The 25,157-nt window shown below is 36.0% G+C and overlaps 2 protein-coding genes across 3 annotated transcripts; both read left to right on the top strand.

Annotated features, from left to right (window-relative positions):
• The first annotated feature begins 3,802 nt into the window (after window positions 1-3,802).
• Window positions 3,803-4,423, top strand: LOC141680206 (uncharacterized). Its single transcript, XM_074486496.1, has one exon. The coding sequence runs from the start codon at window positions 3,803-3,805 to the stop codon at window positions 4,421-4,423; it is 621 nt and encodes a 206-aa protein (XP_074342597.1).
• Window positions 4,424-15,649: 11,226 nt separating this feature from the next.
• LOC141677824 (peptidyl-prolyl cis-trans isomerase CYP23-like) lies at window positions 15,650-23,709 on the top strand. 2 transcript variants are annotated; one of them, XM_074483897.1, is made up of 8 exons: window positions 15,650-15,862; window positions 16,994-17,107; window positions 17,200-17,348; window positions 17,964-18,036; window positions 18,131-18,220; window positions 18,350-18,389; window positions 23,037-23,119; window positions 23,205-23,709. In XM_074483897.1, exons 1-8 carry the CDS (start codon window positions 15,734-15,736, stop codon window positions 23,223-23,225), a joined length of 699 nt encoding a protein of 232 aa, XP_074339998.1. In that variant the 5' UTR covers window positions 15,650-15,733; the 3' UTR covers window positions 23,226-23,709. The 2 variants fall into 2 exon arrangements, with proteins under 2 accessions (XP_074339998.1, XP_074340000.1); XM_074483899.1 differs by lacking the exons at window positions 23,037-23,119; window positions 23,205-23,709 and adding an exon at window positions 18,470-22,529.
• Window positions 23,710-25,157: the final 1,448 nt, after the last annotated feature.

Raw genomic sequence — 25,157 nt, 5'->3', positions numbered from 1 at the left:
AATGCTCCTAGAAAGAAATGTTATAACTGTGGAAACTCTAACCATCTTGCTTCTTTTTACAGGAAAAATAAAGATATAAACTCTTTACCTCCTAAATCAGGAGTTAAGAGTTAGTCTGTTAGGTTTAAACCACAAAATCCTTATTTTCATTGTGGTAGTTTATGGCATTCCATTTATACTTGTAAGGAATATCATAGTTTGTACTATAATTATTATCAAATAAAACCTTTTTTGAAGAAAGTTAGTGCAATTCCTTCTAGTGTAAAGTCTGATGCAAAGTCTGATATAAATTCTGATAAACAGCATGTTAGCATAAACTCTGAAACTAAATCCGCTACAAATGCTAACAAACTTAAAAAAGCCAAAGGATCCAAGCAAGTCTGGGTCCTTAAAACTAACCAATAGTGGTCTTTGTGATTGAAGGGCAACATGAAAAGTATCCTAGTTCTGGACAGTGGATGTTCAAGACATATGACTGGAAATAAAGCCCTGCTATCAGACTTTGTGGAGAAAGCTGGCCCAGGAGTTTCTTATGGAGATGGAAACATGGGAAAAACTCTGGGATATGACAATATCAATCTTGGGAATGTCATCATTGAAACAGTAGCTCTTGTCTCGGGACTTAATCACAATCTGCTAAGTGTGAGTCAAATCTTTGACAAAGGTTATCATGTGGATTTCTTTGAAGAACACTGTGAAGTTGTAAGTAATTCTACAGGAAAAGTGGTTCTGAAAGGTTACAGACATGGTAACATATATGAAGACAGACTTTCAACAAACTCTGATGATTCTGAAATCTGTCTGTTAAGTAGAGCATCAATTGAAGAAAGCTGGAATTGGCACAAGAGACTCTCTCATTTAAATTTCAACAACATAAATGAGCTAGTAAAGAAAGATCTTGTGAGTGGACTTCCAAAATCAGTATTTGCTCCTGATGGCCTTTGTGATTCATGTCAAAAGGCAAAACAAAGAAAATCTTCATTCAAGAGCAAAACTGAATCCTCAATTCTTGAGCCTTATCATCTAATGCATGTTGATCTATTTGGTCCAGTCAATGTCATGTCAATTGCAAAGAAGAAATATGTTATGGTTATAGTGGATGAGTTCACAAGATACACTTGGGTGTATTTCTTGCACAAGAAGAATGAAACTGCATCTACTCTAACTGATCATATCAGACAGCTGGATAAATTAGTCAAAGATTCTGTTAAAATAATAAGAAGTAATAATGGCACTGAGTTCAAGAATTCAATCATGGAAGAGTTCTGCAAAGAGCATGGAATAAAGCAGGAATTTTCTGCACCTGGAACTCCACAACAAAATGGAGTTGTAGAAAGAAAGAACAAGACTCTCATTGAAGCTGCACGAACTATGTTTGATGAAGCAAAGCTACCAACCTACTTTTGGGCTGAAGCTGTGCAGACTGCTTGTTTTACATAGAATGCTACACTCATAAACAAGCATGGAAAAACACCATATGAGATGGTGAAAAAAAGAAGCCAAATCTGAAATATTTTCATGTATTTGAATGTAAGTGTTTTGTTCTTAAGACTCATCCTGAACAGCTGTCAAAATTTGATCTAAAAGCTGATAAAGGAATTTTTGTTGGATATCCACTTTCCACAAAAGCCTTTAGAGTCTACAATTTAAGAACAAGGGTTGTCATGGAATCTATCAATGTATCTTTTGATGATAAAAGGATTACTGGACTTGAAGATTTCAATGATCATGATCAGCTGATATTTGAAAATGAAGATTTAAATTCTGATTCTGTAAATTCTGATGACCTAAATGCTGATCCTGTAAGTTCTAACGGGTTAAATTCTGATGTCTTTGAAACTGTGGTAACTACTCCAAGGGAAAATGCACCTGTTCAGGGGGAGCAAACCAATGATCCTACCACATCTCAAGACCCTCAAGAAGCATCAGAACCTGTCACTGGTTCTTCAAGTTCTGATTCATCAAGTTCTGATGAGCCAAATTCTTATAATTCTGGAAACTCTGATTCTTCAATTCCTGAAGGATCCAACTCAAATTTTGAAATTTCAGAGAGCATAACTTCAGGGGGAGCATCAAAAAATATTGATGGAGATAGCATGGATCATGGGGGAGGATCCAGTTCTAGAGATCAACTTCCATCTGCAAGGAAGTGGACTAAAGCACATACACCTGACTTAATAATTGAAGATCCTGAAGCAGGTGTCAGAACTAGAATAGCAACATCAAATGAGTGTCTCTATCATTCCTTTCTATTTCAGACTGAACCAAAGAAAGTGGAAGAAGCTCTTCAAGATGCTGATTTGGTGCAAGCAATGCAGAAAGAGTTAAATGAATTTGAAAGAAATAAAGTTTAGACCCTAGTGCCAAGACCAAAGAACAGATCAATTGTTGGCACAAAATGGGCTTAAGCAAGCTCCAAGAGCATGGTGTGAGACTTTAGCTCAATTTCTTCTGGAAAGTGGATTTCACAGAGGCACAGTTGATAAAACACTGTTTTACCTCAACCATGGAAAGGACTTACTTTTGGTACAGATATATGTTGATGATATCATCTTTGGTTCTACAAATGCCAAACTCTGTGAAATGTTTGCAAATCTAATGCAGTCAAGATATCAGATGAGTATGATGGGAGAACTTAACTATTTTCTGGGACTTCAAGTCAAGAAAAATGAAGAAGGTACTTTCATAAATCAATCCAAGCACACTAGAAATTTACTCAAGAAATTTGGAATGCAAGACTGTTCAACTACATCCACTCCCATGGCCACTACAACCAAGTTAGATAAGGATACTGGAGCATCAGTAGATATATTTGAGATGTCATGTCTAATCTGTTGTGTTTAGTTTTCAGAACTTAATATCAGGACTTACTGGAAATTAGAACTTACTGAAGTCAGAACTTATATCAGAACTTAAGGTCGTCAGAATTTATATCAGGACTTAAGTGTAGATACTTCTGATAAGGAAAGCAGCTGATTTACAGGAAAGGATCGTGACTAAAACAACTGAAGATATGCATAAAGAGTTAGAAGACTAGAAGACTTGTAGAAGATAATATCTGATTGATAAATTTTAGGAGACAGAATTATATTCCATATCAATTAGAAGATATCTTGTAACTGTGTACTATATAAACACAGCTTAGGGTTTACACTATATGTGTTATTATTATCGAGAAAGATTATACATTGTAACCTAGCAGCTCTTAGTGATATTGTTCATCACTGAGAGAGAACAACTGTTCTATTGTAACAAAGTTTATTATATTGAATATACTTGATTACTGTTAGATACTTGTGTTCGAAATCGATTTGATTGTAAAAACACTATATTCAACCCCCTTCTATAGTGTTGTGTGACCTAACAGTATCTTTCTCAACCTCCTGTGTTAACCAAAGCCCAACCCGGGGAACCCCTATCCCTTTACCTATCAGCAGGGGCCCTGACAGTTGGAGCAGCCCTGATCAAGGAAGAGAATGGCAAACAACAACCAATTTACTATGTGAGCCAAGTACTAAAAGACGCGGAAACCCGATACCCAAGGCTAGAAAATTTTGCTTTTGCCTTGGTCACAACATCCAGGAAGCTCAGACACTACTTCTAGGGAAGGGAGATTTTGGTTGTAACTAACCAACCCTTGAGGAAGATAATACACAAGCCAGATGTCTCAGGAAGGTTGGTAAATTGGGCAGTTGAGCTAAGCCAATTCAACTTGAGTTTCATCCCAAGAACAACAATCAAAGCCCAGGCGTTGGCCGATTTCATAATAGAATGTAACTTCCCGGAAGACGAGCCTAGGCCCATGAGCATTGAACCAGAGAGCAGCAATGACAATAACACGGGAACCTGGGCTCTCAAAGTTGATGGATCCTCAAAAAATGAAAGGTCAGGAGCATGTCTCATTCTAAAGAGCCCAGAAGGCTTCACAATTCAAACTGCCATCTCCTTTGGCTTCACAGCAACCAACAAGCAGGCAGAGTATGAAGCGCTGATAGCAGGATTGAAGCTAGCAAAAACCCTCAGGATCCAGGATCTCAAAATCTACAGCGACTCACAGATCGTAGTAAAGCAAACAAACGGCAAGTACATAGCTAAGGATCCAGTTCTAGCCAAGTACCAGGCTCTGGTCCAAAGCTACCTTGCCTTAATACCAAAAACACAAGTCCTTCAAATCTGCAGAGAGGAGAATTCAAAGGCCGATACACTATCTAAACTAGTTCAAAACTCATCAGACCTGGATTGTTTCGTCTATTTTGAAGAGTTACAGAGACCTAGCATAGAATCCGAAGAGGTCATGGAAATAGACAGCAGCCCGAATTGGATGACTCCATTTATCAACTACTTGGAGAAAAGAGAGCTCCCTCAAGATAGAGGGAAAGCCCAAAGATTAAAAGCCAAAGCAGCAAAATTCTTCGTTGTATAAGGGATACTCTATCGACGGACCTTCTCATCCCCAATCCTGAAGTGCATCGGCCCAGGGGAGGCACAGTATTGTCTGATGGAAGTTCACGAAGGGATATGCGGGGATCACAAGTCCGCAAAGGCCCTAGCTCATAAGATCATAAGACAAGGGTAATATTGGCCAACTATTCACCACGATGCAATAGAGTTCGTGAAAAAATGCAAGGAATGCCAGCTCTTCAGCAATGTGACCCGAATGAGCCCAGTCCTACCCTCCTCAGTCTTGTCACCAATCCCTTTTGTTGTATGGGGTATTGATATCATGGGACCCTTCCCCAGGGCCAAAAGAGACCTCAGGTACTTGCTAGTCTCAATTGATTATATGACCAAATGGGTAGAGGCAAAGGCCATGAGAACAATAAACCAGCAAGATTGCATCAAGTTCATGGACAACATCTTGATGAGGTTCGGGATCCCAAGAGTACTGGTCTCGGATAATGGGCCACAGTTCGTTGGATCAGAATTTGAATCGTACCTTCAAGAGCGGGGTATCCGGCACAAGAAATCATCTGTAGCCTACCCTCAAGGGAATGGTCAAGTAGAAGTAACCAACCGGATCCTTCTCCGAGGAATCGAGAAGAGGCTCAGGGAAAGCAAAACCAAATGGCCAGAAGAATTGCCTAATATCCTATGGGCCTACAGGACCAGCCCCTAGATAAGCACGGGAGAAACACCCTTTAAACTGGCTTATGGAACTGAAGCAATTCTACCAATTGAAGTAGGATCCCCCTCCCATTGAGCTATCAACTTTTATGAAATAGCAAATGAGGAGGGGCTAAGAACAAATATTGAGCTAATCGATGAAGTCCAAGACCAGGCTGTTAAGAGAATGGAAAAGTATAAGGAAAAAACTAAAGAGCACTCCAGCAAGAAGTCCCGGGTCAAAAACTTTCAAGTTGGAGACCTAGTACTTCGAGACACAGAAGCCTCAGATCCAACCAACACTGGGAAGCTAATGCTAAGGTGGGAAGGCCCTTATAAAATCAAGGAAGTTCTAAGGCCAGGCACATACAAGCTCATGAACATGGATGAATCCGAAATCCCGAACACTTGGCATGGACTCAAGATTTAGAAAATTCTATCAGTAGAAAAAGCAACCAAAAGCAAACAAAAACTTGTAGCCTATGGCAAGCAACCATTGTATGAAAATTCCAAATCAATGAAAAGAGTTTTCCTTTCTCAAAAAGTTGTTATTTCTTTTACCTTAGCAGTAAAGCAAAAAAAAGAAAAAAAATAATCTGGATATGGTCTCTTACCCGGATTGGAAGCAAAAAATAAAAGCAGAAAACCCGAATAGAAATTCAAATCCGGATTAACAGCAACCACTATTTACTTAGAAATTTTCTAAGTAAATAGAGCAAATATTAAAAGCAATCATCAATCCGGATTGTCAGCACACCCGGATCGAAAGCATATATTAAAAACAAAAGCAATCATCAATCCGGATATGGCGTCATACCCAGATTGAAAGAAATTATTAAAAGCAAAAATTAACCCGGATAAGCATCCAAATCCGGGTTGAAAACATCTATCATGTACTCAGATTATTCTCTAAGTACATTAAGCAGCAAAAGTAAACAACAATCCAGCTATGGTATCATACCCGGATTGAAATCCAATATAAAAAGCAAAACTAACCCAGATAAACATCCAAATCCGGGTCAAAAACAACCATTGTGTTCTTGGATTATTCTCTAAGTACACAAAGAAGCAAAAGCAATCATCAATCCGGATATGATATCATACCCGGATTAAAAGGCAATATGAAAAGCAAAAATAAACCCTGATAAGGCTTCACACCCGGAACCACCCGGCTATAAACCCAATCTGGGTTGGGGGCCATAGCCACAGCCCGGATTAAAATCATTTATGCACTAAATATTTTTTAACTACCAGCAACAACTTTGGTTAGAATCCAAGCCAGGACCCAGATCAACCAGCAAAGCGAACTCACCCGGGTAGGCCGTCTAACCCGGATCAAGAGCTTAAACAAATATGATATCTTCTAAACAAGCAAATTAACAAAACATCAGTCTAATTAAAAGCAAGATCCAGATTGTCACCAATCTGGATAGGTCCAAATATTATAAATGGTTTGAATCAAAGTACGAGAATCAGAAATCCTAGAAAATGGAAATTACATGGGCAGGGCCCGAAAAGCTTAACAAATCTGAAGAAAATCTAAAGGAAGCTGGGGCTAGGACCGTCATAAGGTTCCGGTTCACCCTGACCCTGCTCAACAGCGAATTTGGCAGCAAGAAACTCCTGAATAAAGCTACCCCAGTTGGCCAGGGGATCAGTCTTGATGTGCCTCTCCGCCACGATCCAGGCCCTGCGAACCTCGGTACCCTGGCTTGGTCGATCTCAAAATCATAAACATCGCTGGCTTTGAACTCGGCGATGATAGCCTCCTTATCCAGGTTCTCCTTCGCAGCCAGGTCAGACATGAGCCTCTCCACTTCCTTGGAAAGACCATCAGCCCGGGCCTTCTTATCCTTCAGCTGCTCATTTAACCCGGATTCGACAGTCTTGAAGCCCTCTTGGGCCTTATCCAACTCATCCTTCAAACCATCAGCTCGAATCTTCTCAACCCGAGTCCGGTTGTTGGCCTCCCGGACCTTTGTGAAGGCGATATCCGAGCAAATGGATATGGCGCTCCCAACCTAGAATAAGTTAGAAAAGAGACTAAGTATAGAAATGCAAAGAAGAAACTTAGAGAAATACAATCCGGATGGAAAACCAAAAAATGATTGAAGTTTACCTGCCCCCATTGGCCAGTTACCCTCTTGAAAGCAGCAGCCATACTGGAGCCCTCTACCTCATCCCAGTCATCTTCAGAGGGGATGTTAGACATGAATCCAGCCAAATCAACCAGGGACTTGGTCCCAACCTTCACAGGATCCCCATCCAGGCCTTTTCCTTCCGAGTCGCAGATGACCCGGCTGGAGATGGCAGCTTTGCCCCGGGGAGGCTTGGTTGGGACAGTCTTCCTTTTCTTCCTTGGAGGATCCTCATTATCCGGAATCTCCTGGACCTCGGGCTCAGAGTCCCCTGCCTCATGACCCGGTTCCGAGACGTTCTGGGGAACAGAAGATTCAGCTCCACCCTCGATATCGGCAGACCCGGATCCAAGTTCTGGGGCCCTCTTAGTGGTTTTGAAGGTCAGGCCAAGAGTATTGAAAGCTACAGCATACGCGGAAGAAGACATGATTCCGAGAAAGTCACGGTTAAAATGAGGTAGACCTGCAGAAATATAAGAAAAGGACGTCAAATTCCGGAATAAGAGGCAAAGACGATCAGGATCAAAATGCACAATAAAGGATCCGGATCTGGACAAAACAAATTATATAAAAGAGGTAGAATTCAAAAGCAAATAAGACCAGGATCCGAATGAACAAGTGAAGCAAGAAATCCAGATCAAGGGCCAGCATGTTCTCTAAAAAAATTACAAGTCAAATGCAAGTAGAAAAAGCAAATCTAAACAGAACAAGCGATCCGGATCACGCACATATAAACAAATAATAATCAAGAAAAATGGGACCGGGATCCGGATCAACGGACGAAGCAGGCGACCCGGATCGACAGCCAACAAGATATTAAACTACAAGTCAAAGGCAAATAGGGAGAGGATCCGGATCAACAACCGGAGCAAATGATCTGGACCAAGCAACTAAAAAGGTAAACCAGAAGGAACATATAATCCAGACCAACCAAGTAGCAAAGCAAGAAAAATTCAAAAGGGAAAGGACCCGGGTCTATGTATTTAAAAACTTACAACCGAGTTTAAAGAGCAGCTTGTGGTTCATAAAGGTGTCCCGGGTCGGCTGGAATCCGACGGAATCACAGAAGGACCTCATTTGGGACAAGGCCCGACCTTCAAGTATAGCCGGGCTAAACTTGGTCTGAACACCTTCCATTGTAAAGTAGGGGAGATAACCTAGATCATATCCTTTCAGCAGAATGATCTCCCCATTCCATAACTTCAAGGAGGTCTGGTACATAATAGGCTTGGCTCTACCCGGGCCATACCCACACTCCGCGACCCAGAACCTAATCTCGTAAAAAGGTTTCTGGTTGGATTTGGAAAGATAGAAGATTTGGTGGAAGAGCTTCAGGGTTGGCAGGAACCGGGCCTTGTTACAACAGGCAATGAATTAGGTCATAGACTTTATCCCGTTTGGTGTGATATGCATTGGGGATATCTTGTACACATGCTTGAAGAGGTGTTTGATAAACATATGGCATCGGGGGCTCCACCCGTATCTAAGATGCTCCATCCAGACCGGGATAAACCCATCTTCCGGGCGGTGATAGATCCTTTCATGAGGTCCACTTAACATCAGGGGTCAACTGAAAAGCAGCCCGGACCACCTCATCCATCTCAGCCGGGTCCGCCTCGGCCTATAAGTCTTTCAGTTGATAATGATCCCAGCTTATAGGGAACTCGGCGAACATCCTCTCAAGGGCCTTCTGATTATACACCCCGGGGTGGCCATTATGCTGCCTATCATATCTAACCCTCCCATAATAGGCATCATTCTCAATTTCTGTGGGCTTGACCACAAAGTGGTACTTAACATCGGTCCAGTAGCCCTCGAGTGTGAAGGGGACCGAATTATCTGGAAGCTTTTTGTACCAGAACTTCATGATTATCTCAGTGGAAGAAGAGCCCTTTTTACCCATCTCTACCCGGATCTGTGCCCTCTCGGTCGAATCCGGATCACTCTCCTCACTTGAAAAACTCGGATAGCAGTTGAAAGCTCTTCTAGGAAGCTTCTTGATCCGGACCATATACCTATTAAAATGAAGGTGCATCAATCTGGATTCCTACCATTTTTTAAGTTTTTTGCTAAGCGGTCCGGATCAAGGATGTTATGTTAATCATACCATAACCTAATGATCCGGACTGCTAATGCAAGTCCAACCCGGAAAAACATCAACGATCCGGCTCATGCAAACTACAAGCACAAAAACAATCACCTAAACATTTTCGTGGTTCCAGATTCAATACCAACCCGGATAGCATAAAGCACTAATGAATCCGAATCCGGATCAAAATACCTAGATCCGGAGCCAGAGCAACCAAAAACAAATCGAAAACCCCAAGTTATGCATTTCTACCAAACAAACTACCCTGGATCCGGGTCTTGCACCCCCTACCCGGATCAAAGTAAAACCCCACCCACGAACAAACATATAGGTAATCAAAAACCAAAAAACATAACTTTTGAATATACATACACACATTCCCCTCAAGAACACGAAGAACAAAGAAAATAAACCCAGAAACCCGATTTTTGTGCAAAAATATAGCAAAAACAACCAAAAACACATAGATCTACACACAAATAGCAACCAAGAAGTCATATCAAAACCAAAACACCACAAAAACACTTATATATACTACCAATTCGCGAAAAAGAACCCAAATCGATGCATGCAAAATTCGGTGAAAATCGAAATAACTCGAAGAGAAAATACGGTAAATCAAGAATGGAAAAAGTGAAGAAACTTACAAGTCAAAGATGAACAGAAAAGCAACGAACAAGTGGCGGAGAAATCCAACAAAAGGTGCAGCCCTTCGAAATGTTTTGAGAGAAAAAAGAGAGAGAAGAATGGTGACTGTTGGGTATCTATGTGAGAACAAAAGAAAGAAAGAAAGGGGTTGCTGCTTTATATAGGAGGAGAGAGGGAGAAACCACCCCTGCACGTGGCAATCGGGGGGTTGGTTAACCCAACAGTTAAAAAAAATATATACATTAATATATATGCATAAATCACATTTAAAACCAGTAATCATTATGCGGGCGATTTTCAAGGGGGTAACTGCCAAGATTTCAAATTAATGGGGGGAACTGAGCAAAAAATGTTACAAATTCTAAATATTTCACAGAACCTAAAGCATCTTACCCGGATCAGGGACGCCTACCCAGATATAAGATCAATCCGGATTGGCATCTCCAAAAGGCAACCATATTTCCTTACCTTAATCCGGATTGGTCTCCATTACACCTGATCCAGATTCGGGGGCAAGAAAGGAGCAGAATTTTTCTAAAGCATCAAAACTCTTCTACCTTAATCCGGATTGGCGTCTACTACACCAGATCCGGATTGGGGGGCAGCGAAGAAGCAAAGTTTTTTCTAAGAAGCAATCTTCACCTACCTTAATTCGGATCGGTCTCCTCACACCAGATCCGGATTGGGGGCAAAAAGAGCAGAAATTTCTCTACAGCAAAACTCTTCTACCTTAATCCGGATTGACATCTACTACACCAGATTCGGATTGGGGGGCAGCCAGGGAGCAGAAAATTTTCTAAAGCAACAAAATCCTTCTACCTTAATCCGGATTGGCATCCACTACACCAGATCCGGATTGGGGGGCAATCAGGGAGCGGAAATTTTTCAAAAGCAACAAAGTTCCACTACCTTAATCCGGATCCATCCCTTTAACAACAGACCTAGATTGGGGGGCATCAAAGAAGCAGGATTTTTTCTCCTAAAACAACAGCTACGTGATACTACTCTACTCCCTCATCCATAAAATCTGCATAAGGGAGTGGGGGCAAATGATAAGGTATAAGCAACCTGGTTAGGGACCAACCTGGATCTAAGGGGTATTAGGCTCAATTGATGGACCAACACCCCCCTCACCCAGCGCAATCGAGTGGAGAGACCCAGGCTCAGGGGCAACCTAGGACCGGGATCATCTCCCAGCCAGGATCCAACCTAGGACCTGGATCATCTTCGAACCAGGGTCCAGCCCATGACCTGGATCACCTGCCTACCAGGGTCCATCCCATGACCTGGATCACCTACCTATCCTGATCCAGCCCAGAACCAGGATCACCCTGAGGGGGGGTCCCAACAAGCACATGCACATTCCACAACCCGTCAAGGAAGGGTACGTGGGCACGTGACGATGACATCTATCAACAACCAACATATATGACAAACACGGTGCATGTCAGGGTGTCGTTAGGACACCCTGAAGGTGGTCCTCCCCTGGACACGTTAATGCAATCCACCCAAGCCAGGCGTCCTCCGCACCCAAGAACCAACGGCCCTTATCTAGAGGTACCAACCCCTCAACCCTACCTTTGGGCTATATATACCCCCAAAGATGAAGGGTTTAGTGGTTAGACACATTTTCCATTACATACTCTCATACACACAGCATATACACACACAGCCACCTTTGTCCCCTTCATCTTCATCTTCCCCAACCAGGCTCTTATTCTCACACCGGAGGCGCCGCGGGGACAAAACCCCCCTCCGGTGTTGTTTTGTAGGCGCCGAACAGCAGCTACACCTCATTCACACCCAGAAGGTCCAGGCATGGCGTCAGAAGGAGCCACCCCGCTCACCGGAGTTTTCAGTCATTACATTATTATTCATAACTTTGTGTATTGTTCTTAAAAATTCAACTGCAACAAAAGTCAAAAATTCAAATGTATCAAAAATCAAACTGTATAAAACTATGTTGATTATCCTTACACACATGATCATGCTTATTAACCTTTGTTAGCGGAAGAACTCCTCCAAGATCAATACAAGTATGTTTTTCAATATTTCAACTGTATACCCGTATCAGCCGGTTTAAGAGTCGATCTAACTTACCCTTAAGGGTATGAAAGTTCACAAGTGCCTCTTTCTTAGCTGTTTCTTAGGTGAAATCCTTACTTTTCAAAAACTATCATACAACACATTTCTACAACACATTTCTGACCATGACGATACTTAAAAACTGGTTGTTTTTTTATAATGAAGTTCTTTAAAAATATTCATGCCGGATAAGTATAAATGATAATGTACACCTCTGAAAATAAAAGAATCATAAATTTACGGTGCCGCGCAACCATCGGATACTCGACTTGCGTCATACATTATTCTAGGCCTTTTATTAAATTTTGACTTTTTTTCTTCTTTCATAAAATAGTCTCTGGAACACAATTTTAATAAAACTAATTTCATGACAAACAGAAGAATTATAGAGAGTTATATATTAAAAAAGCAATAGATAACATAATTTGTATATGTTGATAGTGTTTGTAAATTTTATCAGAGGCGATTTCTACTTAATTGAAAATATTAGTAATTTTTAAAAAAGTAATTATTTTTTGTTAAAATTAAATAAAAAAATTATGTTAATTTTTTATTAATATTTTAAAATTAAATATTTTTTATACCAGCTAGGAAAATTGTGTTTTCTTACACGTACATCCATGTTATGTTAAAGATGCATCCTCCATCCAATTATGTTTATATAACGAGTTTTTATGTTTTTGGAGCGAAAAAAAAAAGAAAAGAAAAATAAAAGAAGAATCCTCAACAACAAGGGAATTTACCAAAAATATAATTTTTGTAAAATCATTTACGATTATCAACTTCCGAAAAGATTTATAAAAATATTATTTTAATCTAAAAATATTTGTAAAAATTTGATGCTGCATATAGGTTATAATTTAGTTTAAATTGTGTAACTGATGTATGTTATATTTCAGATTGCATTTCAGGTTACAAATATGATTGCAATTTAAAGAACGTATTTTTACTTTTTTTTTTTATAAATTCAAGTTGCAAACGTGATTGCAAAAATGATTGAACATTTTTTTACAAATATTTTTAAAAAATAATAATATTTTATAAAATTTGGATATTTATATTAAAAAAATCCCCAACAATAACATTCCTAATTTAATAGGAAATGAAAATAAAATTTACACTATTTTTTACCGGTTAAAACCTCGTATACTCTCTAGCCCCTCCACTTATGGCTGTAAAATAATTCGGGTAGAACTAGACACCTCGTTCTCAAATATCGCATCGATTTATTTTTAGTGTGTCCAGATTTAGGTCGGGATCATATTATTCAGATATAAACTGATCGCGAGTATATGAGGACCGGATCCAAACCGAATATGAGTTGGTACCGTATTTTTATTTTTTACCTGAGTAGTTTATGATCCACCGGATACGAGTCAAATATGACCCACTAATATTAAGTATCATTTTTATTTCAACTATTCAGATGATTATTGGTATAAAATTAATATAATACTATAGAAATAATAATCATAAAGGTAAAGAATTATAAAATTATTATTTACTTAGAAATATAATAGGTTGAAAATATATTCTACATGGGGTCGAATTGAATATAAGGTATAGATTATATTTGAATATTCGGTAGGATCATTTTATAGAAAATAATATAAAACCTAATTTAAGCTCGTATATAAGTGTTCATATTCGGGATCATATTTTTTCCGAACATAATTTTTTTTACCAAATTATTCATAAAATAAATATGAAATATTATTATATTTTCGAATTGAATATAAATCGAGATAGCGAATAATCTGAATATAAATGAGATAGCGAATAATCGGATCAATTTACAACCCTGACTCCGCTCCGCAGTCCACAGCAATTAGATGTTCTAAAACATGCATTGCTCTAAAAAATGCATTGTAGATGATGATTAGGATGGTAGGTTTTTTTTTAAACAGAATCTAACTTCTTCTGAGAATCATTACAAGTTGAATAACTAAAGTATATTTTACCAACTAGTTGGCTGCATTTACATATTTTTCTTTTATAACAGAGGATTTCGAATCAGGTCATGTTAACACTGAAGTTCTACTTTAAAATCATATACAAAAGCAAATATTTTCACATAAAATATATTTCAACAGTAAGGCCATTTTCAATAGTTATGATCCAAAAATTCAAAATTATATTACCAACTGATCTAAATACTGATCCAAATTTCTGAGAGTGATCCAAATTACTTTTTACATATAATAATATATAAATATCATATTAAACAATTTTTTCTTAAATTTGTTGTTTAATCATTATTAACAATTTATTTAACATTTCATAAATTAATTAAATCAAAAAAAATTAACACACATAAAAATATTAAAATTGTGCATTTAATTTACGAAAAACACATTTATTGCAATAATTAACATACAAAATATCATTGATACATATTAATTTTCAGAATTAGTATATTTTTCCCAAAAATGCTCAATTAATGATCTCTAAGTACAATATGTGCCTTTTTATTTTTTATTTTTCTGTGGAGATTCAGAAATTCTTGAAATCGAGTATTTTTTATCAATCAGGATAGACTCAACTTCTAACTCAACTTCTAGAGCTGACACTTCTGACTCTTCTAACGGACACACTTAAATTACGTTCATCTTCTAGGAAATGAAAATGAAGGTCAAGGATTTCAAAATAATATGACCAGTTACGAACAATATTTTGATTTATTTCGGAGGAAACATAAATAGTTTGTCCGATTAAATCAAAATTTTATGTTTTCTAATATCGTTTTCGAGTAAGTTTGTGTGTTGTAATTTCTTTTATGCATTTTATGTACTTTTTATTTTATGCAATATAATTCTATTTAAATTTTAGTGAAATTTTGTTTTCTCATTATTTTAAAAATAAAATTTGTTAATTATTAATTATATCCTGTTATTAATTGTATAATTAAAAAATCAAAAATCAATTTAAAATCTCATAAATTACAAATAACAAAATCATTATTTTATATTAAATCAAGTGATCCAAATTTGGATCACTATTGGAATAGAATTTGGGGTAATCGGCCCCAAATTTGGATTTTTGGATCATTGTTGAATTTGCCCTAATTGTAGATTATCTTGTAAATTGTAATCGAATTTAGGTAAGTGTGTTTTTTAAAATAAGAATGCTAAATATTGTGAAAATAATTCCAAAACATTTTCAAAATGACAAGTTCATATCTTTTAATGGCGGATTCATATTAATGTATAACAGGCCCATTTTATTTGTGGAAAAGTCACAAATAACACAATACAACTCGGTATTTGGGAAACGTTTCGTTTTAGAAATATAACATTTCTCATTTAAAATAAAAACATTAATTTCAATTAAGTAAATAGTAGAACTATTATTTAGCGTTTGTTTTAGCAAATTTTAAAATTACATATTTTCTAAGCTTTAACAAGAAAATAATCTCAAAAAAATTATAATGAAATCGATAGCCCATAACAGGGTTGATCTTGACTATGCCCGTGAGAGCCCATTTACCCAATATGAGATATACCCATTTCATTTCTCGTCTGTTTAGGCCCAAACATTGTATATAAACCACTATTTTATTGTAGTTCATTTTTTTTTAAGTAAATTAGTGTTCATCTTTTATGAAATACTAAACTGAAGTAGAATTATAATCCACCTGCTCTGTTAAATTTGTTTGTTGAATGAATGAAAGATGATAATTTGTAAAAATAGAGCTGTATTTATTAAAATTATATATATAACATTTCTTGTTTATGATGTGTTAACTGTAGCATCATCTTCTCAACAACCTCAACTTGGATCTGCTCGGGTCGTTTTTCAGGTTCAATAATCTTTGTTGCTCTCTAAATTCTTGTTTTAAGTAATTTTTAGAATGATTGTATATGAATAAATCATGTTTATATAGCAAAAATGATAAAGTTCTGACTTTTGATGCAATGATAGTGTTCTTTGTATAGGAAATTCTTTAATTTGCTAATGAGACTTTGTGTTTATTTATTACATATATGCATTATAGTGTTGATATTAGTTGCCTAGTTTGGTGTAGGTATTAGTTGCCTAGTTTGGTGTAGGTGTTTGCTGTGGATTTAAATTTTATATAGGGCTAATGTTTACAATGTATAGCGAAACACATACATGGTTTTTAGTTGAACTAGCAATAGGCTTTTATTTCCGTGACCTAGAGCTAGTAATATAGTGACTGAATGCAGGGACTTTTAGTATATACTAGGTATTTGATGATGTGAATTACATAGTTTGAACTTGATCACATGACATGCTCATTGCTAAGAGACCTAAGACAGGTTTAATTTAGTTGTATTCACTAGTTAATCGGATGTACAGCCAAACATGTGAGGATAGTTGTTAAGATGCTACAATATTTTAAGGCATAGATGTTATAAAAGCTGACCAATTCATTAATCTCAAAACACTGACAATTAGATGAATTCTATTAGTATTTACAACTATACCAAACTGCATATGTAGCTCTACACATAATTGTTCTTGCTCTAGGACTAACCATGTAACAGTCCGTCTTGCAGTTTGGTTGTGTAGTGTCTATATTGCCACTCTGGGAACTTACTCATTCTCCTCTGTTGGCCTAAGAATCATAAAGCTCTAACCAATCTTGTTGTTGTGACATAACGTTTAAGCAAAGAGAAAGCTTGGATGCTTTGCAAAAGGGTCCAGTTCTCGCACAAATTTGATAAAAATATATGCGAGTTACAAAGTTCAATTACATATAAGCAAAAACACCATTTTTTCAGATAAATATTGACATATAAGAGCGCAACTCTTCTTTCATAAAACGTATCCAGTTCCAGAATTTTTTCACACACACACAAAATAGTTTCTAAAGCATATCTAGTTCCAGTCCTGCATTTAAGTGGTAATATATGCGCCCAATGTAATAACATGACGAGATTTTGACATGTCTTTGCTTTATTTGCAGACTAACTATGGAGATATTGAATTTGGTTTCTATCCCAGTGTTGCTCCCAAAACAGTTGAGCATATATACAAACTTGTTCGTTTAGGAGGCTATAACACCAACCATTTCTTTCGGGTACCCTACTGAGCTTCAAAAGATAGGTTTCATTTAAAAGCTGTATGTTCTACTATTCAAATATGTTTAATAAAAGTGTTAAGAGGTTACAGGTAGATCATGGGTTTGTTGCCCAAGTTGCTGATGTTGCCAATGGAAGATTAGCTCCCATGAATGAAGAGCAAAGGGGGGAAGCTGAAAAAACTGTTATTGGTGAATTTAGTGATGTAAAGCATGTTAGAGGTATTCTTTCGATGGGGAGGTAAGGCTTGTAGTTATTTTTATTTATTCTTCACTAATATCTTGTATAAAAATTTTGTTGTAAATTATTATAAATGTTTGATGTGATAAGTGTAGATGCAATATCAGTAATTATTTGAACTTCAAATAATATGCGGTGATTATATTTTGCTAAATGTGGTAGAACATGTTAGTTTCCATACTGATCAGTGCAATACAAATTCATTATGTGTCGAGCTCCATATTTAAATGTAATCAGAGTTAGAAGAAACAAGAGGAGATGCATACTAAAATATTGTCTGGCTTGTGTTCTCTTTATGCATTGTCATTAATCTTATCATTTCATCCAAACAGTATGTATTTTATAGTTATAAAATATATACAAAGGACTCAAACTTTCTCAAATGTCTGTATGTATTATGCTAAAACAGTAATTGAACATAAAGCAAAGCAGCAGAGTGCATCAGTAACTCAAGCATAGACTAATGTCAAACTCCACAGAATTTCAAAATTTTGCTAGCGATTTCCTTAATCGAGGACACTACAACTTGAACAGTTCTTTCTATACATAATATGCTTTTTGATGTTTGCTTGTGTTTCCCATACCAGTATCTTGAACAATCATGACTTGGTGCAGGTATTCAGATCCAAACAGTGCTCAATCCTCGTTTTCAATACTTTTAGGGGATGCACCACATCTAGATGGCCAGGTATATATACATTGCAGTAGCTAACAAAAATTTTTATCATACATTTTGAATTTGATCTTATCTAATCATGTTTGCCTCAACCACCTTTCTGTAGTATGCAATATTCGGTAAACTTACTAAAGGTGACGATACACTAAAAAAGCTCGAGCAACTTCCTACACGACGTGAAGGGATTTTTGTAATGGTATCATCCGTCTTGCTAAATTCTCGCGGTTTAGGCTTAAGAAATTTTGTGTTGCAAAATGATAGCTATAAGTTCTTTACCTCATAACTGTTCTTCACTTTATACTAGCTCTTTATATTTTTCTTACAGCCAACGGAACGCATAACCATTTTGTCATCCTACTATTATGGTGAGAATCCATCCTATCTATATATCTAGTTTTTTTGATTATCTGTATAGATATTTAAATTTTATTTAACTGACAATTAGGATGTCTAACGTTTTACTGAACTAAGATCCGGAGCCAATTATTTTATATCGCACTAGGACACTATTGCCAGTCGACCTTTTTCAGGTACCAACTAGAACGTTGATTTTTCGATGGTTTGGTACAACTTAATACAAAGCACAGATTGTTATTGTGTAAGTATTTCACTAAGATTTGAAAGAAACATGTGTTTGGATCATCCTAATTCATAGTACTATCATATTTTTGTACCCTAATGTATAGTGCTTCCAGCATTATCGTGGTTCTTTTTTCTTCTTAGTTTATATGCTTCACTCTTGACACCAATTTGAGATGATGTTATGCAATGTATTTCAGGCCAGTAAATGATGCTCTCCCTTTTACTTGATTTAACAATTTGACATCCAGAATCATACATTTGAACATGTTTTTGCTAAATGCAATGAACATTAAATATGATAATCTAAATATGCCACCTAATGGTTTGATACTCTCATTATGATTGTGATTCCTTCTCTTTTCCTCATTCACTATTATTTTCACATCCTAATTGGTAGAAACCTCTAATTATGTTCATAGTTTTACTATCTTACATTCTCTATTCAGAAATATGACCCCAAGAATTAAAGAAAAAGAGACGGCCCTTGGAATGATCTATAGTTATATTAACCAACTGTGTGTCTAATATACTCTGCTGACGCTGACTCCAACAATTATAATTTTAAACTAGTAATCTTGCATACCAATTGTCGTTGAAATTCTTCTCATATATGAATTTATATTTACTTTTTTCTTTTCACTTTCCACTAAAACCAAAGTAAATCTCATTCTCAACTTTTGCAAAGTATATTACACTCATGTTTCGTGCTATATCTTGTACATGTTATAGCTAATAATTATTTAATATGTTTATTGTTTAATATACTTATACATGATTGAACCGTTAAAAGTACTTTGAATTCATAAGAAAACAAAATACAGTGTAGAGAGAAAGAGAGTGTCTTTTTTAGTTTCTTGTGAAGTATAACTTAGGAGTGGGAGGAAGCTCCTTGTAAATGAAGAGTGAGAGGCTCTTGGTGATTTGAAACGGCACTAAGAGCATCATCAAAGTTCTTTAGCATATTCCTTAAAATCAATATAAAATATTGATTCCTATTTGTTCAAGACATTCTAATATCTGTTATCTTCAGCAGCTTCTTTACCCTTGCCTCTTAAAAAAGTTTTTATAAATGAATGTACTATGTAATATTAGTAAAAAGTTGAAGGAATGTAGTATATTAGTAAAGAATGAAATAAGGAGAGGTGATAGATTCTTAAATTTAAGGAGGATCAAGGGATCTTAAAATTTAGAGAACTTTTAAGAGGTTGTTGGAGTTTGGTTTCAATATATTCTCCTCAATTATGACTTTGGGAGCCTATTAAAGAGCTTGTTGGTGATGCTTAAGAGTCTCTTGAGCAACTATTTTATTCTCACTCATTAAATTTCAAATTAGGAGCCAAGATACTAATATAGAGAGTCTCTTGGAATGTTCCAACACCGAAAGTAATAAGTAAAGGATCGGGTCAAATACTCGCTCCCGACCCTTGAGATAAGAGAAATCCCGCTAAGGAATTTAACTAAAGGGATAAGAGTATAAAAGGTAATATACCTTAAAACACAAAGGCAAATCCGATTATATTTAAGTTTTAAGATTATAAGAATTCAATACAAAACGTAAAAAAATAAGTCCTTAATAAACTTGCCAGGAACATCCTTCATGAAATAGGAATAAGTTCAAAGTACTAGAGTTTCATGCTTATGCTTTCTAACTTGGAAAATGCTAACATAGTAAAAAATAATCATATGGATTAATATTACGAATGCGATTGTGATTATTAAATTACAAATATGCTTCTTAATGTAGGAGAAATATGCAGATTTACTGAATTGTAGAAATTCTGCACAGCTAAACACCCTTGCAGTAAAATAACATTAACTTTCTGTAAAAAAAAGATCTTTCTGAACCATTTGTTGCATAAAAAGTAAACTTCCAGAATTTTCCCGTGGTATGCAATTCAACGCTTATAACTTTATATATAAAGTTGTTAAGTTCGCCTTTCTGCAGATTTTAACATTTCATTCTTCCCAGTTGGAAGATTCCCGTGCTCAAGTTTATACATTGATGTTGATATCTTCCTTCCCATACCAATATTTTGAGCAATGTTGTAAAAATCGCTAGGCGGCCCAGGCGGAGATTAATCGGATCATTAATTGCCTGTATTTAAATATTTTTTTATATAATATTTAATTTTAATATTAAAAAATATATCTTATATAAGTGAAAAATAAATACCCTCATTTTATTATTGAAAATAATAGGTAAATATTCGAATTTCATATTTTAGCTTTATTTTTTATTAAAAAAGTTATTTTTTACAATTTTACCCTTAATTTTGACCATTATTTAATTTTTGACCGATTAATTCCGCCTAATTACTGACCGATTAATCCCGATTTTGACCGTCTAGACCGTTTTTAGCGATTTTAACCGATTTTATAAAAAACCGCCTAATTAACCGCCAAACCCCGCCTCGGGGCATTTAGCTGCCGTCTAATGCCTAGGCACCGCCTAGACCGATTTTTAGAACCCTGATTTTGAGTATTTGTGAACAACCTTCACCAAAAGCTTGACAACAAATCTGTCAGCACCCTGGGTAATAAATCTTGCTTCCTCAAGATTGGTATGTTCAATATCTCTAGCTATTTGCAGGCCCTTGGAAATTTTTCTGTGGTCTCTTCATTATGATGATCTTCATTTTGGACATGCTTCCGGTACTTCTAAATTTTATTTGACGAAAGTGCCTAGATGTCATTGCTAGAATACTTACATGAAAGTTGTGCCACATTAGTTCTAGCTTGTGAGCCATTCGACATGTAACCAGCCTACACAGTTAAAAATCTATAATTTCAATCATGACTCAACTGCCAAAGTTTTTTAATTATGTCATAAGGAGGCTTTGGCAGTTCCATGCTTTTCCCAATTAAATTTAATAGATTAAGGGCAGTTCAGGCCTAACGAGGGATCTTCTTTCCACATTATGATTGAACGTCTGGATAATATTGAAGATAGCAGCATCAACAGATGCCTTGATAACATGAAATTCTTTGTTATAATCATAGAGATTTGATGTTTGATCATCTGATTTGCACAAGACAGAGGTCTGCAGCTGTGGATCTTCACTACACACGTGACATTCATAAATAACCTTATCAACATCATCTCGGGCGTCGTCTTCTTCATCACACCGTATAGTAACCTCTCTGATTTTTTGAACTTCCCCATCCTAGAATTTATCAAGACGTTCCTTGAACTTTTGCCACCGCTGTTTTAAGCTCTCCATAATAGCACCTTGACTTTGTCTTGCAGACCTGGTCTAACCCTTGAACTTTGATACAAATTGACTTGGGAAGCAATGAGTGAAGAAGGATTGAGTAATACTTGCCCAAGGAATTTACCCTAGAGATAAAAGCGATCTCGCCACCCAAAGGAACCCAACCTAAGGGATGAGAGTATCAAATATAATTCACATTTAAACACGAAGGCAAACCATATCAAGTTTAAGTTTTAAGATCGTTCCTATTCAATACATGATACAACAAAATAGGTCCTTAAATACATTTGTCAGGGGATGGTACTTGAATTAAGTGTGTATTATTTTGTGCTTTCTAGACTTGGGGAAATGCTAACATAATAAATCGTTAAATACTAATCTTAAGGACCCAGAATGTACTCCTACATCTAGTAGAAGTATGCAGTTTTAGTGAATGGTAGAAATTCTGGACAAATAGACACCCTGCAATTAAACAACAATAACATTCTGTAGAAAATTTACTTTTCTTAACCGCTTGTTGCATGAAAAACTAAACTTCCATATCTTTCCAATGTTATATGATTCAATGCTTATAACTTTCTAAAAGAAAGCAGATTATTCTACCAAGTTCGCATCCTGCAGCTTTTAACGTATCTTTTCTGCTGTCATGTTCTAAGAATTCAACTTTGTGCAATTTACCTTGTCCCCCCCCCCCAAAAAAAAGAAGACGATTTTGTTAAGAACTCTATGCGAACTTGTTTTAAGATCTTCTTCCGACTAAACTTTATAATTACTTTTTGTTATGGCAATCTAATCCCTTCAAATCTTGAATTAGGCATATCAAGTTAAAATGTATAAGTAACTGTCATAAGGTGCAATTTTGTGGAAGCTTGCTTTATACCCATAGGCCAAAGTCTGCTCAGGAAAATAAAGGAGACATTTTTATCAAAAAATATTCTGGTATATGATTTCCTACATTTATGTTTAAAATCGCCTTCATGAGATTCTTGCATAGTCGCGGGATTGCATCTGTCATTATGTCGCACTAAAAGTGTAGCATAATACATTTACTTGTAATTTTTTGGAGTTTCTAAAACCTAAAGAGCAATAAACAATATAAAACCTACTCAGAATCTTCATTGGGAATTTAAGGCAGATGTTTTGTGAAATCCTAAAAAAAAATTGTAACATATATTTTTTTTAATTATTCAAAATTGCCTGGGTTGATATTCATGCTAGATCCCGAGATGGAAACCTGTGAACAGGAGTCATCGTTGCTTAGGAGGAGGCTTGCAGCGTCTGCTATTGAGATTGAAAGACAGGTATAGCTTGTTGCCAGTTTGATGGTTTGTGACCATATGATGACTCATTTAGCGATGTAGTGAAGTAGTAATTTTCCTTTTTCAGAGGATGAGATGTTTTCCATGATCAATGAAGCTCATATGATGCAAGCAAGACTGTAAATTCTGCGTAAGCTACTTGAATCTTTTCAGTGTCTGCTGAAGGAAACTAAGGCACACTTGATGAATACAGAGTAGTAAATATCAGCTAGGATCCTCCTCCTAAGCGGATCATCTATCAAGGACTAGAGCTGCTCTAGCCCTTGATATTTAAGTAAATTAGGGTGTTGATTCTCAGCCTACTAGTTTAGCAGATGCCTTTGTTGATCACTTTATGAACAACATGCAAAAAGAAATTCTTGCTTCTGGTAAAAAGGTCTGTGGTGAAAGTTTATTAATTTTATATTAGATATTTATAATGAAGCTATACATATCTGTGGAAAGGTGCAGTATGTAGAATGGTTTACCCTATTTGTGGATCGACAAATTTGTTAATTTGTTGTTGTCGGTAAGCCTAGACATGGAACATTGTGGACTTATTATGGAATTGTCATATTATGATTTTTATTTCACATGCCTGGTCTATCGATTAATCAATTTATCATGGTAAATAGTAGGGTCCTCTTACCTTAACCATACATGTACAAAATAAAGTTTTGAACATGTCCACCTGAAGGCCACAGGGGCTAGATTAGTCTGCTTACTTCATATAGCTATCGACTATCCTGTCTCCAGGATAGGCCTAGTGTACTGGACAATATAGTCTATGTAGAGATACTCTTTGTGTTTTGAGTGGTAAATTTTGTGAAGTCCGAACTTATAATACGTGCATAGCTGAACAATGTTTGTCCGAGGACTCCTGGTGTATCGAGACACTGTAAATTCCGATTTCATTGTACATGGACAGTAGAATGGTAAGTGGAGGAGAATATTGTTAGATTATCACACTGGTCCAGACGAAATGAAACATTGTTTTTTAACAATTTTTAAATGAAATATTTGTACACTAGAAGTCAGACATTGGCCTGAGATAAAACCAACACTGGTAGTTACAGAACAACATACACATATGTTTGTGTATATTGTCCGGGGGTATAGTCTTGGGCATTGCCTGGACATATTCCTATGATAAAAGGTAAACGCCCCTAGTTGTTTGTAAACTAGTTAGTTTTTGTTTGGTTATTATTTGGATGCATTAGATAAGTCAAGACACTGCAAATGTTAAAAAAAAAATGACAAGTGACTACAGAAGTAAGGAGAAAACATAGCCACATGTTAATGCAATGCAGGATTTGAATACCATTATACTAGTGGTTTTTTATTTATATTTGCACAAGAAAAATACAAATAGAAAGACTAGATATATTGTTTTTAATTTTTTATCGACAAGTATCACATGATGCCATTGTATTCTACCGCTACTAGTTGTGTGTTGCCCAAAATCATTAAATGCCCACGTTCAGGTATTGGGATCATATACTGTTCAAGAATCACTTAAGATTTTTTTTTAATTACTATGATTGTTATTTATATTCTTTAAATCTATTTTTCAGTTATCACTCTGATCCCTTATTAATTGTTCAAGAAAATATGAAAGAGAAATGCGGTTACTTGATATTTTTTTTAACTAATTTATAATACACACATGCTGGTTGTCGAACAAGATAGTCAATGCTACTGTTTTCTATTGACCTACAATCCTACATATTTATTAACTGTATATAATTGATAGCTTTAGTTTTGCAACAGCTTCTTAATTCATTTTCTAAATTTAATATAAAATATTAAATTTTAGTAATTTAAGACATAAATAGTTATTATCAACTCCAACAACATTCCCTATATTCATTTTTTATACAATATTTAATCATTAAAGAGTAACATTATTATATAAAATGAAGAAAGATAAAGTGTTTTTTTTAAATATATATTATAAAATAAAAGTTAGAAAAGAAGAAAGGTTAGCTAAAGATAAGGAATTGAAACAAGATATTAGTGGATTTCAGTGATTTAAGGAATA

The sequence above is a fragment of the Apium graveolens genome, chromosome 8, assembly GCF_009905375.1.
Source record: "Apium graveolens cultivar Ventura chromosome 8, ASM990537v1, whole genome shotgun sequence".
Lineage (NCBI taxonomy): Eukaryota > Viridiplantae > Streptophyta > Magnoliopsida > Apiales > Apiaceae > Apium > Apium graveolens.
The sequence above is the reverse complement of the archived record's forward strand: the minus strand, read 5'-3'. Positions and strand labels throughout refer to the sequence as shown.